This window comes from Sorex araneus, chromosome 4 (assembly GCF_027595985.1).
Source record: "Sorex araneus isolate mSorAra2 chromosome 4, mSorAra2.pri, whole genome shotgun sequence".
Lineage (NCBI taxonomy): Eukaryota > Metazoa > Chordata > Mammalia > Eulipotyphla > Soricidae > Sorex > Sorex araneus.
In genome coordinates this window covers 37415838-37435503 of record NC_073305.1, presented here as the reverse complement: position 1 = coordinate 37435503, position 19666 = coordinate 37415838, and the positions used below count along the sequence as shown (strand labels likewise).

The 19666-nt window shown below is 44.6% G+C and overlaps 1 protein-coding gene and 1 non-coding gene across 2 annotated transcripts in view; both read right to left on the bottom strand.

Moving 5' to 3' along the window:
* Positions 1-19666, bottom strand: part of WDR48 (WD repeat domain 48) — a 51922-nt gene that overhangs the window by 6845 nt on the left and 25411 nt on the right. The window contains exons 7-16 of the mRNA XM_004614560.3: positions 19337-19438; positions 16698-16922; positions 15307-15381; positions 13821-13923; positions 11338-11435; positions 6750-6857; positions 6335-6431; positions 5325-5420; positions 2182-2287; positions 1379-1466 (exon numbers count right to left, since the gene is read on the bottom strand). Coding sequence (XP_004614617.1) covers positions 1379-1466; positions 2182-2287; positions 5325-5420; positions 6335-6431; positions 6750-6857; positions 11338-11435; positions 13821-13923; positions 15307-15381; positions 16698-16922; positions 19337-19438 — 1098 coding nt within the window. The remainder of the gene's footprint in view (positions 1-1378; positions 1467-2181; positions 2288-5324; positions 5421-6334; positions 6432-6749; positions 6858-11337; positions 11436-13820; positions 13924-15306; positions 15382-16697; positions 16923-19336; positions 19439-19666) is intronic.
* Positions 12994-13098, bottom strand: LOC129404586 (U6 spliceosomal RNA). The gene has a single exon (XR_008629977.1). It is a non-coding gene; the product is annotated as a U6 spliceosomal RNA (small nuclear RNA).

Genomic DNA, 19666 nt, shown 5'->3' with positions numbered 1-19666 from the left:
TATACAAAACACAGTACAGTCTAGAAAAAAATCTATGTATACACAGAAATTTAGTATACAATAAAGATAGCATTTCAATTAGTAGGAAAAAAGATTATTTAATAAATTGTGTTGGCACATAAGTCTATCCACTTGGAGGACGTTAGCATCCTAATTCACACCAAACAGAATACATTCTAATTAAGATGCAGACATATCAGGAATATATAAAGGAGAACATAGGAGAACATTTTTTTTTGCAACTTTGGAATTAGAAATAATCAAGACATGAAATTCAGAACCATAAAGGATAAATCTGATTATATACAAATGAAACATTTTTGCCTGGCTATAGACACATGAACAAAATAATTCAATGGAGAGGCACAGGTAGTAGTTAAAGGTAATTCACATTCAATATGAAGAACACCTACAAACCAGTAAGACAGACAAATAACCCAAAAGAAAAAACGAGTTAATACAAACAGGCGATTCACAGAAGAAAAAATATAAATGGCCAATATGAAAAGATGCTTAACCTCCTTACAAATTAAAAACGCCACCACATCAAGACAATGAGAGATTTGACTATACTGAAGCTAAGATTGAAGAACCCAGCATTGGTGAGAGTGTGGGGAAACGGGGCCTCAGAGACTGTTGGTGAGAGTGTAAATTGGCACAGCCTTTGTGGATGGCAATTTGGCAGTATCTATCAAAATTTAAAATGTGCATACCCTTTGGTCCAGCAATTCCACTTCTAGGAATTTATCCTAAAAAGTACACAAAGATATATATACAAGGATATTCACTGAAGCATTGTTTGTAATAGAAAACATTGGACACAACCTAAATGTCTATTAATAGGGGACTGGTGAAATTAAGGCACATTTATACAATGGAATACTAAAGCGAGTCAGAACAAGGAATGATCCAAATGCAGACATGAAAAGATGCCAAGTTTTATTTTTAAGTGACACAAACAAGTTGCAGAACAGTATTATAACAGATCTTGCACAAAATAAAATGAGCTATACATATGTATGCACATATATACAAATAATATATGCTTGTGTACACAAAGAAATGGAGGTTTTGCATTCTTAAACTATTCTTTATCACCTCTGGGAAGAGGATAGGAAGAGAAAGAGAAGAACTGAGGAAGAAATGGGAGTTTTACTTTATCCTTCTATTATTTCCATTAAGCATATATTATTTTTAGAATTAAAAATGAACAAAGACATAAACATAAATAATCATCAATACTTCTGCAACTTTGGGACTACAGGGAAGGAGAAGATTCCCTCAGGCAGTCTAGTTTTTATTAATGTTGAAGATGATCTAGAGTAGCTTAATGATTTAGAAAATATAAAAGGGCAAAGTGGGGGTGCAGGACACTTACATCCACAGTGATGTCAATTACCCATTGTGGCACCGTCTCATTAAGAAGCATCGACTCCGTCTCGCCCCCAGAATCTCGGCAGAGCAGCCTAAACATAACCCAGCGGGTAGTAAGTGACAGCAGCACCGACGACAAGGTCACTGTCCACAGCAGCAGCAGGGAGGACCCTCCCCGAGGCCCTGTCACACCATCCCCACTGGACCACGGAGGAGAGCAAGTGCACTGGGCACGGCTCGCTCAGCTCAGAGGGAGAAGAGCCGGCAACTCGGACCCTGCCAGTGGCAGCAGGCACGCGCGGCCTCCACACACAGTGGACATGGGTTTGTGCCCAGACTCGCAGGCAAAGAAGTCTGCATCTGAGGGCAAAAAAGAAGTCTGCATCTGCCTTCTTCTCACCAGGCTCAACAGAACTCTGTCCCCTCTGGCTTCCCCTGGGCTCTGCTGGCCACCTGGAAGTCAGGGAGGTCCAGCTCTCCCAAGGTGGCCTAGTCCTTAGGGAGGGCCCAATAGTTCCCAGGAGCAGCCCGGTCCAAGGTGGCGCCAGGGGTCTGTGGGGAGCCTGGCAGCAACCCCAGGCGGGGAGAGGGAGTGAGTCTCCTGCAGATGCCGTGAGAGGAACTGCTGGCAACCAGGTTGTGGCCACACCTGACCAGGAGGCTCAGCTCGCCGTGAGAATGGGGCCTAGTGGCCTCAGACCCTTCACTATGTCAAAGAGGAGGAGAGTGTGTCAGCCCCGGCACTCCTGCAAGGAGCACAGGAATCAGTGTTTCCGGGGGCCGGGGCCCAGCCTCCCTCGCCCGTACCTGAACAGGGTGCGGCCTCCAGCCTCACCGAAGATCACCGGCGTGTGGGGGGGCACTTGGAAGTATCCATTTCCCTTCTGCACTCGGTTCTCCTGCTCCCCGTTCACTAGGCGAAGATTCAGATGGGGTCAGTACCCAGAGTTAGTGCTAAACACAAGACTCTACACACTCTGACTTCACAAGCTTTAAGCACCGTGAGATTATTAGAATAGAAAATCCTGCAAGTCAGCCAGAATTCGAAATAAAGGTACACGAAAGAGAATTAAATTCTGGAGAATAAGAAATATGGCAGCTTGCAATATACCTCATGAAGAACAACCTTTTTGAGGATTTTTGATAAAAAGACACTGATGTTTGAGATATGAAAAGGACAACGTGCCCTGTCATTTGGCCAGAGGCAAGTCTAGGACAGCCAGTTATAAATGGTTGTCTACTTTTGAGTGGAAAAACCAAAGGCAGGAGAATTTGAGTGCATTTTTGTTTTAATGTTTTTTTTTTTGCTTTTTGGGTCACACCTGGCAATGCACAGGGGTTACTCCTGGCTCTGCACTCAGGAATCACCCCTAGCGGTGCTCAGAGGACCATGTGGGATGCTGGGAATCGAACCCCGGTTGGCCTCGTCCAAGGCAAACACCCTACCCGCTATGCTATCACTCCAGCCCCATTTTGTTTTAATGTTTAAGGACAGTACTAGTGAAGAATAAAATACTCAGAGAAGCCCTGATCTCATCTTTTTTTTTTTTTTTTTGCCTTTTGGGGTCACACCTGGCAATGCACAGGGGTTACTCCTGGCTCTGCACTCAGGAATTACCCCTGGCAGTGCTCAGGGGACCATATGGGATACTGGGAATCAAACCCGGGTCGGCCGCTTGCAAGGCAAACGCTCTACTCGCTGTGCTATTGCTCCAGCCCCTCTCCAATTAATTTTTATCAGCTAGCTGAGTCTCTGTGGGTCTTGTCATGTTTCAGACACAAAACAAGGAGTCACGAACAAGGTATGACATGTTTTTAACTACAATGCCGATGACAAGCAGAATCTATGTCACTATTCAGCTTTCCCAACCCTCTATGGGGAGATCTTCCCACTGAGTTTCTCTGGCTCACAGTCCACCGAATAACAGTGGGGGGGAGGGGGCAAGAAAAGTCCTTGTGGGTGGGGTCAGGCCACCTGCATCCCTCCAGGCACACCAGAAGAGTTGACCTTTAGGGAAGCATGCTATCCTTGCCAACGAGATTCAAATTCCAAAGATCATCATGGTCAAAGAGGCAGAGCGAGTCTCTGGCAGGAGGTCATGACCTCAGATTATGGGAAGCTGAGTCTTCATCAGATGTCTGACAGAAGTCCTTAGTAGGTTGGACTCAAGGACTCTTCAGCCAGTTGCAGGTTACACATGGACTTTGAAATGGCAAGTTTGTGGGGCTGGAGGAGCGACAGTACAATTGGTAGGGCACTTGCCTTGCACTCGGCCCTCCTGGGTTGGATCCCTGGCACCCCATATAGTTCCCCAAGCACCACAGCAGTGATCCCTGAGTGCTGAGCCAGGGGTACGCCCTGAGTACCACCAGGTGCTTCCCAGAACCAATAAAATAGGAAAAGAAAAATTTAAGTTCCCTCTACTTTCATTAAATACACCAAGTCTAACACCTACATTCAGAACATGTTCTCTGATCCCAAGTAAGTCTCTGATCACTGCTTGTTGCAGTTTTTGATTGGCTTCTTTTTAAAATGGATTCTTTTAATAAACTTATCACTGTTTCAAATAGCATATTTCAGGGTTATTACTTTATAACTAATATATACATATACTAATATATATAATATATGTAACTATACACACACACACACACACACACACACACACACACACACACACGGGCTGGAGCGACAGAGCAGAGGGTAGGGCATTTGCCTTGCACGTGGCTGACCCAGGTTCAATTCCTCCGCCCCTCTCGGAGAGCCCGGCAAGCTACCGAGAGTATCCCGCCCGCACGGCACGGCAGAGCCTGGCAAGCTACCTGTGGCGTATTCGATACGCCAAAGACAGTAACAAGTCTCACAATGAAGACGTTACTGATGCCCGCTCGAGCAAATCGATGAGCAATGGATGACAGTGACAGTGATATATACATACAACTAATATAATATATATATGTATATATATATATATATATATATATATATATATATATATACACACACACTCACCACCTAACTTATGGGCACATGGAGTCCCCATTCCCACTCCCCTTGGGGGTGGGGAAGATTGGGGGCACACCCAGCAGTGGCTGGGATTTACTGCTGGCTTTGTGCTTAGAGCTCACTCCTGATGGGGCTCAGGGGACTGTCTGCTCTGCTGGGAGTAAACCCAAGATGGTCACATGCAAGGCAAGCACCGTAACTCCTGTACAATTTCTCCGGTTCCAGAGTTTATGAGTGTCCTCAGATGACATTCCCTCTTTATACGTAACTATTCACTTACCTAACATTTCGGAGGTAAGTTTGCTTTTGTAGGTATTCAGAGCCAAGAATAAGCCATTCAAAGGCCAGGTAGAAACATTTCAGGCCCCTTATGGAGTCTAAGAAAAATCATGGCTTTCGTTTTTCCATTTGTTTCTTTTTTGAGCCATGCCTGTGGTACACAGGGGCTGCACCTGGCAGAGCTTGGGTGGCCATATGCAGTGCGGGGGCTCTAACCAGGGCTGAGGCTGCAGCTGGGTACTAATAAGCAAGAGCCTTAACCCTGTACTATCTCTCTGGCCCAAACACAGCTATCTCATTCAGCTCTGAAAATTCCCGTGGGTCCATTTTCATGAATCTGAGGAGCATTTCTGGAAGAAACCTGCTAGGCTGCCCGCTTCTAAGGACTTAGGTCACCCGATTAAGGTAAGGTTGATCTCCTCTGTCTTCAGCAGGTTCAGCAACCAAAAACATCCCTATACTTTACTACCAACTGGAATGGATGTTCTTACTTTGAAATATAGAGGAAAAAAACAACACAAATATCTAGTATGAAACAATTTAGCAAATGTGTAAAATATTTCTTAACATAATAGAGTAAAAAAATACAGCATTTTAAATTTCTGAATGTTTTCCTTTTTTCCTGAATGATTTTTAACTACATATCCAGAATAAAAGCACAAACCATGGTTTACTTCATTTTCTTCTTCATCCATGGGAGTCACATGTGTTCTGGGCCAATATTCTAAGAGTGCTTGCAGCAAAAGTCCTCCTAAATTTACTGTAAAAGAATTCAAAGAAAGGAATACAAAATAGTCACTAGTTTTACCTAAAGTAGAGAGCAAAACATTTAAAGTTTCTACTTATTCTGCTGGATTCTTTTTGTTTTGTTTTCTTTGGGCCACACCTGGCAATGCTCAAGGGTTACTCTCAGTTCTGCACTCAGGAAACACTCCTGGCAGTACTCGAGGGGCCACATGGGATGCCAGGGATCAAGCCTGGGCCAGCTACATGCAAGGCGGGAACTCTACCTGCTGTGCTCTCTGGTTCCTCTAGTGCTAAGTTCTTAACCCTATGCCAAAAAAGGTTGAAAAGGCAGATTTTTGAGGTCTTGCCAAATCTGTTTTAAAAAATTGAGGTGGTGGGAAGGCTTGGGCTATATCTGGTGATGCTTGGGGCTACTCCTGGCAGTGCTGGAATCATACTCTTTTAAATTTACTGAAAAATACTGATTCAGTTCTTTTTTGGAGGGGGAGGGAGTGTGGGGACGGGGAGGGGACACGTTTGCATCTGGTGGTACGTGGGCCATTCCTTTGGAGACCATGTGGTGCTGGGGCTCCTGCATGCACAGTGGCACTCCAGCCCATGGAGCCACCTCCCCGGCACTGTCTTAGAATGAATGCTTAAACAGTGACACCACGGAGCAAAGAGATATTCCATTTGGTTGTCTGCAGACATACCTTCTTCCAAAAACAAAAACAAATAAAACCAGGAGCTATCTGCTTAAAAAAGGCTACTTCCATAAAAATCACTGTACTGTCCTTACATATGTACCTGACATCTGTCTGCTACATTCTTAGAACACTGACTGGAGATGTGACCAGTGAAACATAACGGTCTCTATAAAGATGAATTTATAAAGCAGCGCAGATAACTTCTGGAAGGGGGAAAGGAAGAAGGGGCACAGAAACTCACATTTTGGATCTGAGCCGTCAGGGCTGCTGAAGCCAGCATCTTTTGCAGAAACCCAAGCAGCAAAGCAATCACTCTCGTCCAAAGTAATAGTCAACATCTGTCAAGGAGAAACAGCAGTGAAGTCTGCCGCGTGAGTAATTCCCCACAGATCTCTTCAGTTCCTCTTTACACGGGCTCTCTGGCTAATGCACCAAGGACTCTGCCACATGTGTTCTGTATGATTTGATGCAACTCAACTTGATTAATGAGTGACCAAGGGGCATTAAAACTGCATTTTACAATGATCAAAGTGAAATGGTTATTTTCTTTCACAGCTTTGAAACACCAGCCTCTCTGACACTGATCATTCACTCTGAAAGGACCGAAAGGAGGACACTTCAAATATCCCAAACTACATAAACAACTTCTAACTTACCCCCGTTTTTAAGTCTACTGAGAACCAATTTGGCACATACACCATCTTAAATCTTTTCTTAATTTCATCTTCAAAATCCACTTTGCCCAGATCTTCAACTTTACAGGCCTATATGTAAGAGAGATATTGAAATAGTTATTCATATTAAATACTGAATTAATTTTATTCTGACTCAGCTATTTAAAATTTTATATATGTTCACATTTGCCTTATAAAATGGAATCAATTGTATTTTTTTAAAAATGTGGTCAAATAATTTTACCTCAAAGCATTTACCTTTACATAATTATTTGTTATTGAACTTTTAAATTAGAAAACCTCAAATAAGCCTTTTACTGAAGTCAGTAATTTAATTTTGCTGTAGCACTGTCGTTGCACTGTCGTCCCGTTGTTCATCAATTTGCTTGAGCAGGCACCAGTAACGTCTCCATTGTGAGACTTGTTACTGTTTTTGGCATATCAAATACGCCACGGGTACCTTGCCAGGCTCTGCCGTGCAGGCAGAATACTCTTGATAGCTTGCCGGGCTCTCCCAGAGGGACAGAGGAATTGAACCTGGGTCGGCCACATGCAAGGCAAACATCCTACCCACTGTACTATCACTCCAGTCCTTAATTTTGCTGATATACTTAATGTGGCACCACACTTTAGCTAAAAGAATGTTACAATTTTCCAGGAACAAGTAATAGTTACTAATCACCTTAGGAGAATTTTAAGCTACTGTCTGATAACAGCTATATTCTGGGTTGCAATTTTATCTTTCTTGGCCATTACAACTCTTTCCTTTTTTTTTTTTCTTTTTCCTTAAACAAGCATACTCCTCAAACTGTATCCTGAGTTCCTAGGATGGCATGGAGTCCTTCCAGACAGAGTTTAGCTTAATCCCAACCATTTCCTCCCAGCCCGATCACCCCCACCTCCTCCTCTAACAGCCTGGCCCCTTCTTGATATCCCTACATCACAGAATCCTCCTCTCAAAGGGCGATTCTGCTTTTCTCCCACCCCAGGCGCCTAAAAGCACACAGAAGCCTACCATCTCCATACAAACAAACAAACAAAAAGCTCTACCATCTCCATACAAAAAGTATTTCTGGGTCAGGGAACAGTTCCTAGGGCCAGAGCACATCTTGTATGCGTGAGGCCCCAAGTTCAATTCCCAGCACTGCAGAGTCCCCTGAGCACCCCTGGGAACAGCCCAAGTGAGGCCCTGTGGTCCTCGATGCTGGGTCTGAGGAGCACTGCATCCCCAGGCCCGAGCATGAACAATCCAGTCCAGCTGGCTGAGTGTCACTAGGAGTGGTCTTAGGGCCCCACCTGACCCACTCCCAAATGTCTTCGGGCACCTGTCATTAGCAGCAGTAAACCATATCCCTTCCTCTCAGTGACACTTAGCGAATTCTGCGGTCACTTTTTCACTCTTTGGAAACCCGAGCCCCGGATTCAGTGCTTTACAGTCCCATCACCATGTCCCTTTTTGGGGGAGGGGCACAACTGGCTGTGCTCGGGGCTTACTCCTGGCTCTGTGCTCAGGGATCACTACTGGTGGGCTCAGAGGACCACAAGGGGTTCTGGGGACTCTGGGCCCCATCTTGATTTTTTGCTTCCATCCCGAACATCATCAACAGAAATAACACACAGGGCATACTGATCCTGCAAATCGTTGGTAATCCTCCTACAACTGTTCTGTCTCCAACTTCACCCGAGTTAAGTTTCTTCTGTTTCCAAAGTCAGGTCCCCACAAACATCTTGTTGAATCTTTACTCTCCTCCTATCTCTGACCACACTCCCTCCCTCCCTCCCTCACTACATCCAGTCTGATTGCAATTCATAAAAAAGAGAAGCTGAAACTAAATCTGATTACTTGTCTGCAACTATTCCTTCTGGTACAAAGCAAAAGGCACCCTTCTTGCTGTACACTTTATCCCTTCACCTCTTCTTTCTTGGAGACCTGTCACCATCATCTGCCATCTTGTGTTTCTACGGCTTCTCTCTCAGAGCAGTGAACAAGATTTCAAACTCCAAAATAAAACCTTCCCTGGATCTCCTTATTCCTGAAGCTTCTACAGCTACTGCCTCTTCCTGTCCACGTCACTCAAGTTCATCAAAGACCATCTTGCTGAAATTCTGTTTCTTTATCTTTTAGTCACTAGCCTGCTCACTCAACCTGGCTTTTAGCCCTAAGACTCTCTAGAGCCCACTGTCCCCAGACACCATTCATTTTACTGGTTAAATGCATGGGCACGTGACACTTATCTTACATCAACTCCCAGGAAGTCAACGATGCTAACTGTAAACTTCTTTCTAAAATGCTCAATTCATTTTGGAGCTGCCACTGGCTTTTGGTTTTCCACACTTCCATAGCTTCCCCTTGGTCAAACAACCCAAAAAGGGTGATGCCTTGGTTCTCGGTTTCTTTTCTTTGCAGCATACACGTACACCCTGAAAACTCTGCCATTCTCCAGGGCTTCAGTGGTAATCCATGATCTGATGGCTTCTGAATCTATTACTCCTGGCTATTCTTTCATTTGTGCTTAGAATACACAGTTACCTGCTCAGTAGACAGCTCTCCCCAGAAAGCCTGCATAAACTCAAATTCATTGCCTCTCTCAGCGAGTCCCTTTTTCTCAACAACCCCCTCGTATCCACTCACCAAACTGTCATTCAGAAACCTATAACTCATCTCTGTCCCTTTCTCTCCCTTTTATTCCAACAGATGTCAAAGGAATACTGTTAACCATTCCCTATGCTTTCTGCAGCCTCTAATTTTATTCACAGGCCTGTCTTTTCTATCAGTTTATTTTTTCCCCACTCCCCATCTTAGTCCTGATGAATATCTGATGTTGCATGTGTATTCATAATACAATAGCCTATCATATGCTGACCACTATGATAAAAAACTACTTGAGTATCACCTCAACAACAACAGTTGAGATAGGCACCAACTGCTTTTTAGGAATCTAGACATCCAGTGAAGTTCAGTGTGTTCCTGCCATGACTTGGCTAATTATGGGAGGACCAGAATGCAGCTCTGGCCTACACTAACCCTTTGCTCCTAAATGCTCCTCACAACCCTACTTCTGTTAACCTGTAATGTCTATTGCACCTGATCTCAATCTCACGTCATGGTATAGTGTTTGGCTGGAAATGGGAATCTGCCAAGGATACAAAAATGGGGATGACAATGCATGCCAGCTCCGAGCCTGTCTAAATGGAACTGCCTCTGATCCTGACACTTTGCTCCACTATACTCCAGCTAATTAGACCAAGAGCAAGCACTAGGTGTATGGGCAGAGAGTCAGCAACCCTGAGAAAGTAGCTAGCTTGCTCAGATCTGGTGGCTATTCTGCAGTGCATCAGGTGTCAGGCCGCATGCAGGGAAGACAAGCCACAGGGACAGGAAAGGGCCTACCAGGCGCCACAGGACCCTTCTGAGAAATAATTCGAGTTCCCAGAGGAGCTCCGAGTCCACTGCAGAGAGAAACCAATTGTCTTTCATACTTTGGTTTTGAAATCAGGTGACCCCTGCACAGCTGCCCCACAGGAGAGCAGTATTATAAGGTCAAGGCTCCTGCTGCCAAGAGAGATCGATTCACCTCATTCCTTAGACCCAGAAGTACACTTCAGTGGGTCTCTTTTCCTTACAGCTAAGTGTTTCATTTCTAACCAATGCACCAGATCTTCTCAATTCATCTTTATTCATGGTATGCCCAACATTTGCCTCCTCCTTCAGACCCCTGATTCATTATGTTTAAGACCATGAAGTTCATGCCCAATTCAATCAGCTTAATCAACGGCTGAATAAACAGCAGTACTCCTACATTAAGGGAAAAAAAGACAAGCATCTTTCAGTTCCTCTCTGTAATAGTTGAGACTACTCCTTTGAACACAGGCATCCCTTGCTCTACAATCACCTTAGGCTATACCAGAGAGATGCCAACTCTGGGGGCTGTGATTCAAGACTGTTTCCCAGAATCTCGTCTTTTGTCCTCAATCCCTGCACCTCTTCCTTCGACTCCCCTGGGTCTCCCATTAAACAAAACTGTCTACTTTGCCCTGAATAAAGCACGTTAGCTTTTCTTTTCTGTGCCTCTGTCATTCATCTTTTCTTCCTAAAATTCTCTGCATTCATCTATTAGAATCCTTTTGAAATGATTTTTCCACCACAAAGCTCTCCTGATTTCTTGAGCTGTGAGCAAGAACACTTGCCCATAAGCTACCCCACGATTTCTTACTCTCTAGCTATATAACTTTTGTTTTCCTTTGTTCTGGGGCCACACCTGGCAGTGCTCCGGCCTTACTCCTGGCTCTGCACTCAGGGATCATACCTGGCAGGCTGGGGAGATCATTTGGGGTGGTGGGGAGTGAACCCAGGTTAGCTGTGTGCAAGGCAAATTACCTATTTGCTGGACTATCTCTCTGACCCCTAGTTCATACATGCCATTAATGCTTAACCACTAAGACATACATACCCTCAGACCCTTCATTTATGTATTTTTTATCTTGGTTATCAAATGTAATAAAATTTAATAAAAATCAAGGGGCATTTATAATATAATGACTTATAACTTATCATAAAAAAGGTACTCACCTTTAATACATCCCAAAATGCCACATTATTGTTGGTATCTTTGGTTAATATATGTCTCTTATCATTAAGAATGTGGCACTGAATAATACTAGCACCCCCTAAGGAAAAAAAATCCACATAATTAGAAAAATTAATTATACATCGAAACTGAAGGTATAGCAGTAACTGTTAGCTGGCAAGTAGCAGCATAAACTGTATCTGTTATAAGAAAACAGCAAACAAATCAACGATACATAATTCTATCTGCAGTACCTTAAGACCAAACAAAGGAAAACGACTTGATTTTTTTTTTGTTTTGTTTTGTTTTTGGGTCACACCCGGCGATGCACAGGGGTTACTTCTGGCTCTTCATTCAGGAATTACTCCTGGTGGTGCTCAGGGGACCATATGGAATGCTGGGATTAGAACCTGGGTCGGCCACGTGCAAGGCAAACGCCCTACCCACTGTGCTATCGCTCCAGCCCCGAAAACTACTTGATTTTACTAGCAGATTATAGATGAAAAGATCCCACAATTCAATGGGATGCTAGTGGAAAAGTGTGGAGGGCAACAATATTATCCAGTGGGTAAAGGCACAATGATAAAGGAAAATAGTCTCATCTCTCAGTGATGCTTCCTTCCTATCCTTCCTCTGTGTTATACCACCTGAACGGGTATTCTAGTCTAAAGGTAATAGCAATAGAGACCTCTACAAACTACAGATAAATGCAACATTCACTACTGGCATTCCAAACTCTGACACTAAAATTAAAGTTGTCATTTCCAGTTGTTAGAATGGAGAAGCACTTGAGGTTAAGCTCTGACCTTTAAATATTAAATAGAAGTATTTTACAGTGGCTGTAGCTTTACCCTGACCGTGGCTATTGTGATGCTGGGGTAACAGATTAACTGAAGGAAGTCTACTTTAAAGTAACTAGATATTATTATTATTAATGATAATAATTGTGGGTATCAGACTTAGGGCCTCACACATGCAAATTTGGCAAGTGTTTTATCAGAGCTACATCCTCAGCAAAATAGCACATTTCACTCTGATGCTGAGGCTTTCCAATAAAGTTTTTAAAATAATTTTACCTGCTATTCTCTTCAGTCCTACCAATCCTGATTAGTTTTTTCATTTCTGCTCTCATACTTTCTTGTGTATTTTTGTTTTATTTTGCTTTGAGGTCATACTTAGTAGTGCTCAGGGGTTACTCCTGGCTCTGGGCTCAGGAGTCGTATGCTTGGAAAACTGTATGTGGTGCTGGGGATCAAATCTGGGTCAGCCTCAGGCAAGACAAGTACTCTGCCCACTGGACTATCTTTCTGGCCCCACTTACTTATTTCTTTTTCTTTTGTTTGTTTCGGTTGGACGATACCAGGTGGTGCTCAGGGACTACTCTTGGCTGTGAGCTCAGGGATCATACCTGATGGTGCTCAGGGGATCAATATGTGAAGCTGGGAATCAAAGCTGGGCCGGCCACATGTAAGGTGAGCACCCTACCCTCTGTATGCTTGCTCTGTCCACTCCAACCCCTTTCTCATGGTTTACTGGCTGTCTGTACTATTGCTTCTATGAGCTCATTAAACATCCTCATCATGGTATCTCCATGAAATCATTATCTGAGTGGTTACAAAGCAGAGCCTTGGTACCAGCAGAGCCTTCTGAGCTACCTTGAAAATATAAACAGCGTCATAAATTTATGTGTCATACTTCTAGAGGGGCATGCCAATCTTCTCTTATTGTTCCCATTTTAGCAAACATACTGCTGAAGCAAGTATTAAATAGCACTTTTAAAATAAGGTTTTCTTTTATTAAAAAAAACCCACCATATTATTAGAGCTAAAGAGACAGTAACCAAAGGGTTACTCTCTTGCCTTGCATGCAGCCAACCCCTGGCATCACATGTGTCCCCTGAGGACTGTTAGAAGTGACTCATGAGTACAGAACCAGTAAGCCCTGAATATGTGAGATGTGGCCCTCCCCCCCAAAACTAACAAAAGTAAATCAGTATAGGGGCAAAGTGAGAGAGCAGGAGCGAGAGCGGGAGTGCCAGCTCAGCAGGATGTGTCCAGGCAAAGCATGCAGGAGGCCCAGACTTGATCCCCGGCACTGCACAGTCCACCAAGCTCTGCCCAGAGCAACCCTAAGCACACAGCCGGGAACTGCCCCTGAGCTCTGTCAGGTGTGGCCCTCCTAAACCCAAACAAAACCCCTAATACCAATATATTACTGATTATGCTAATATCAAAATTATATTTAAAGGAAGGTCATTTCCTTGTCAGTTTCTCACTCTCTTTCTTTCCTGGGCCACGTGGCGGTGCTCAGGGCTCACTCCTTGCCATGCTCCGGGGACCGTGTGGGATGCCGGGGATTGAACCCAGGTAAGTCATGTTGTAGGAGGAAGCGGTTTGCCCCCTGTACTATCTCTCCAGCCCCCAAGTCTCTTAGAAACTATTATTAGTACAGTAGAAAGTACAATACCTCCAAATTCCATACTCACCTTTAATAACCTGGTCAGGCTGGGTACAAAGGGGTGTTATAGGATTTGTACAGTCATTGTCATAATCTCCAGAGGCTCTAAAATTATGAATTCCTTTCAGTGTCTAAAGGGACAAAATCATTTAATAATTTTATGGTTTATAAGCTTTGCCAATCTGTTTAAAGTGGCAAGAAAAAAACCAGAACAAATGAGAAAAACCAAACAATAACATTAACCAAAAATATTTGTCATACAATGGTCAAAGGTACTTTGAAAAGGTGAGGCAACTGTGTGCATTAAAACCATAAACGCCAGCACTAGTGTAAGCATGTGACTCATACGATAATAATTAAGTAAAAACAAAAGAGTTGCTAAGAAGGCAGAGAACGGGGATGGGAGGGACCCTGGGATTTGTGCTGGAGGGATACTACACTAGTGTAGGTATGTAGGGCTGGAACAGTACATGTTAAAAGTGTACTATTAACAATATTGTAAATTATGGAGCCTAAATAAAAATTAAAAATGCTAGTTACAATGTATGGTTATCTACCATGAATTGAAAAATTAAACAAGGGGAATCTTGTCCATTTGGAAATTCTTCCAGGTAGTTATGCTGATCTCAAACCGACACCCAAAAATGTACACAAGCCATATAGCATTTTGTACAAGGCAGAGAACACCTGCATTTAAACAGGGTAAATGCAAACAATTCTGTCTTGTTTTCTACAAATACACCACTGAGAAAGAACCTCTGAATCATTACTTAAGACTTCAGAACCACAAGTAATTCTGCACGTTTGTTTTTCCCCTGCTCTCGTATGTGAGGCGCGCTCCACTGCAGAGCAGCTCGCACGCCCGCCTGAGAACCACAGGGCCTTTGCATGACTGCTCTCTGCTTACCCTTTACTTCTTTTCTCTTGGGCCACACCCGGCTGTGCTCAGGGCCAACTGGCTCTGTGCTCAGGAATCACTCCCAGTAGTGCTTGGGGGACCACATGGGGTGTTGGGGACAGAACCTGGATCGATCACATGCAAGGCAAGTGCCCTGCTGCTGTACTGTCTCTTGGCTCCGACCCTCTACTTCCAGCCCTCAACTTTCCCCTATGAGGAAAAGGGACATAATCTGAAAGCAAAACAGACTACTTTGGGTTTAAACAAACAGGATCCTAATTGATTTTTCCTGCTGCGTAGATAGGTGGGTTGCCAATTTCCACTTCACAAGGTCAGAAACTGTAGTTATATTTACATCAGGCAACAATGCCATTCGACTCTGAAGCACCTTAAATGTGTTTTTTGGTTCCTGGAAAAAAAAAAGGGTCAGAGCCTCGTTTTGACTATTAGCCTAATTTTAATACAGTACTTAGGGTCACAGCTGCACTCATAGGGATCTCAGCTATCAGCCTGTCCAAAAGCACGGGAGTCACGTTCACACCGAGGCTCTAGCAGTGCACTGTGGTAACAAACGGCACGTTCATGAGACTTTCCTGGGGAACAGTGGCTCACTTACCCATTTATTTACTGTCGACTTAGTTGTTGCAACCCAGATTGCAGGAGGTGGGTCAGCTGATCTATCAAGTTCCATCTGAAAACAAAGCACAGACATCCGTTTGTGGAGGCTTACTCCTTCGAAGGGCCAGGACTGGCTAGCTATACACGAAGCATCAAGTCCTTCATTCGGTATCTGTGTGTGGATCCTATCAGGCAAGTGCTGCGAGCACTCAGGTGTGGGGCCCTGGGGACAGGGCTGGAGCCCTAGTACTGCAGGATCTCAGTTCAGCAAGGACCCTCAGAGCATGTGGCGATGCCTGTGCTAAGTTCCTGTAGTCTTTTTCTCCACAGCCAGAGAGCTCTGGCAGGGGCAGGACTTAGATCTCCTTGTGCCTGTGCCTGCCGTCTCCCATCTGCCTTAAGAACCCGGCGTCACTGCTCTGCTCCTCTAAAGGACTGATGGTGGTGCTCCACCATCTCAACCCTTTGCTGGAGCCCTTGGGCGCCAGGAGTGCTCTCAATGGTCCCTCTGAATTCCTTCCCTTTGGAAGCCCTTCCTTCTCCTGTGATCTGGGTTTGAGATGTCCCTTAAGTATTATGGACGATGGATATGTACAGTTGTTCCTTGTTTTTTTTTTTTTTTGGTTTTGTTTTGCTTTTTTATCAGATGATTTCTGAGAAAAGAGCTGAGCTGGTGTTTATGATTCTATTTTAAAATCTGAAAATTTCCTCACTATAGCTTTAATATGCAACTCCATGGTTCCCACTGGATATCTTGTCATATGTGACTGACCAAATTTCAGTTGAGGTTTTTCTTATATTCTCATTAAAATTTTTTTTTTCTTATATTCTCATTAAAAATTTTTTTTTTTACTTGAATGGGGGGGAGGGGGAGCGGCACACCCAGCAATGTTTGGCAGCTGGCTACTCCTGACAGTGCCTGGGGGACCAGACTGGTGCTAGAGACCAAACGAGGGTCAGCTGCTTGCCATACAAGAGTCTAGCTATCTCTCGGTGCTGCCTCTCTGGTGCCCGGGTTTCTCCGTTAACAGCATGGAGCAGCCCTTCCCCCACACCCCTGCTGCCGAGGACCAGGATGGCTTTCAGCAGGAAGGGCTTGCAGAAGGTCCTGTCCTCCCTCGTGAGGCAGTGGACATACCTACGCCTTGCTGTCTGCTCACAGACACCTACGGGAAAGCTGGCAAGCTCAACAACGATGTGAGTAACTCAACTGGGATCTGTCCACCAGAGGGCCACACACCCCTGAGAAAGTCACGCTTCCTTCCACAGACAACGTGCAACAATGGCAAACATCCTTTGTGTGACGCCATGGTTAATTCATGTATAATGTAGACTTTGCTGCTAACACATAATGGAAACTTAACTGTAAAACTGAAACATGAGACACACCTTGAGAACAGGCGCTTTTTCTTCACAAATGAGCACCCGAATGTCAGGGTTCCTTAGGTCTGTACAGTAGATCTTCCTGTCCCTTCCTCCGGAGTACACGTGCGTGAAGGCATCGTTGACCTGCAGAGCCCAGACGCCTTCATCATGGACTCTGTAAGTTGCAATACATCGTTGCTGGCCCAGGGACCACAGGCGAATCGTCCCGTCAGAGCTGCCAGAAAGGCACTGGAACAGAAGACCGAAGGTTAGAATCCTGGCCCCAAATTCATGCGTGTGCTTTGAACTTGGCCTCTCTCCTGACGCCGTACACATGATCTCTCCAAAATCTGTATTTTTGCCCCTGATAAGGGCGTCTGGTGGCATGTACCGCAGGCCGAACAGTCCAAGCCACAGTACCTGCTCAAGGAGGGGACACCTCCAAGCAAGACTGCCTGCGGCTGGTCTCCCCGACCACCTGTGGGTCCTTAGAAAATCCTGAAGGCGAGTCCTGCCCAGGTTATCCAGAGAGAACTGAGGATTTAAGGAACAGTGAATTAAGCCAAAGCAACAGACCACTCAGCCTCACTCAGCTCTCAGTGGCCGTCCCAGCAGCAGCAACGCACGAGGCAGCACCAATCCTGGCCAGTAAGCCGTAATGACCCTGATAACAGGCTCTTCCACATGATAAGAGCCCAAGAATCACAAAGTAGAAGTTTGGTCGTTTCTTTTTCTCTCTTCTCTCTGCCTCCCCTCAGTTAGCAGTGATTACAGCTGCTGTGTGGCTCAATTCCCTAATATAAATATGCTGAGTAATCAGTGGTTAAATTTACATTTAGTCTCTATCTGCCAATGAGGAAAATGGATGGAGGAGAAAAGATGGCTGCTTAATTATATATTCGAAGGCTAACAGGCGGCTTGTAAAGTAGTGCCACATCATTGCCTTTGTTTATGGTAAGTACTGCTGACTTCAAGTGTAGTGCATTTATAAGCATACATGCGGTGTTTATTTAAAAACTATTATTTATTTCCCCCCTTTCCTTCCCTTTGTTGCTACTCCAACGACAGGGTCATACACAATACATCACCACAGCTCACAATACACTATATGAGGGAGACAAGGCATGGAGGACACTGAACAGGAGATATTCTTGGACGGGGTTTCTCAACCAGGGGCCATAACCCTTCTGTGGGCCTGTGGCATATTCCAAGGGGGCCACAGTATATTCTGCCAACTGAGGAGTCGGTAGGCATAGGGAAAAAACAAGGTTGGAAAGGTAGGGAAACTCTGCTTTAAGTAGTGTGTGACCCACAGGGCTCCCCCAGTTCTTCCCCTAGGAAGAAGTAGCAGGAGGGCATCTGGTGGCATGTACCGCAGGCCGAACAGTCCAAGCCACAGTACCTGCTCAAGGAGGGGAAACCTCCAAGCAAGACTGCCTGCGGCTGGTCTCCCTGGCCACCTGTGGGTCCTTAGAAAATCCTGAAGGCGAGTCCTGCCCAGGTTGGCAGGACTCCTATTTAAGGGTCACTGCAACGCAGACCACGTGAGCCAGTCCAAACCTGGAGGAAGCTAACAGAAGAACAAGGCCTGGGAGACCCTCGTAAGGGTCGCCTAGCAGCGTCACCGCAAGACAGCGGGGAGCTGAATGCACTGCACATCTTACACTCATTCCCGTGAAAATGCAGCTGCAACGAGATCGATCGAGAGTTCCAGAAAATGCTATAGAGTACAGAGTAGAATACGTTTATTACTTCTAATCTTGCCCTTGGCACAAATGCAACATAGGAGTCCCACTGCAGAGATGAGTAATGGAAGACCAGTATGGAGACGGTCCTGCTCTCAAGGTCCTCTGACACCGAGACCCTCCCACAGCCCAAACAGCTGCAGGGGCAGGTATTTCCAAGACTCTTATGTGTGTCTGGTTCTGAAAAATTACTTTCTTCCTTTAGTTAATTTTTCAAAACGTCCTATGACTCTGAACAAAGGTTTCTCTAACACAAACACATACACACGCACACCACTTCTGGATATGATGTCCAAGCGGCAGAGGAGTGGTGTCTCTAAGATCATCATCTTCTGACCCCCATCCTGTCTCCATCAGTTCTAATCAGCTCTATTCTCTGAGACAGTGGCCAAGGGAGTCACAGCACAAGTGTGTCATAACGTAAGATGGCACTTGTTTATTTTTTTTAAATTTTTATTATCCATATTGATGATTATTTCCCCACTGCTACAGAGTAGAACTACAATTTGTAATTCACCAACTATTATGTAATTGCGTAGGTGCCAATTAAAATTATCCTAACCCTACATATTATACAGGTCATCTTCCTTAGAATTATTCTGAGAAAATTCTTTTACTCTGCCTTTATTTAAAAGTGATACAAACAAAATAATTCTAAAATATGCAACTGAGTAGTTCTGCTGTTGCTGTTGTTGTTGATACTTTTGGGCCACACCTGGCAATACTCAGGAATTCCTCCTGGCGATGCCTGGACATGCCAGGGATCGAACTCACGTTGGCTGCATGTGAGGTAAGCATGCTACCAGCAGTACTATCTAACTGGGTAGTTAATTAGTGTGAATCAACACATGTACAGAACACAAAGTGATGACCAGTGACATTCCCGCACGAGGCCCAGGCCCCAGGAAGACTGCATACCTGGGTGCCGTCTCTGTTCAGCAGCAAGGCCTTCACATTATCCGTGTGGCCTTTAAGCTTCATTAGTTTTGCACAAGTTCTTGGATCCCAAACCCTTAAAACCTGTGATTTAACAAAATAACAACAACAAAAAGTGAACAGATTATATCTGACCAAATGTAAATGACATGATAAATATGAAATTCTGTGAAGCAGAGATTGCTTCTGCCAATGGGCAATATCTATGGCTTCCAAGCTTCTCAAGGAGACATTTTTAATGTCAAAAAGTCCACAAACCTTCGACACCTACTACCTGTAACCTCCAAAGTTCTCTTCTGTCCCCCAACAGTT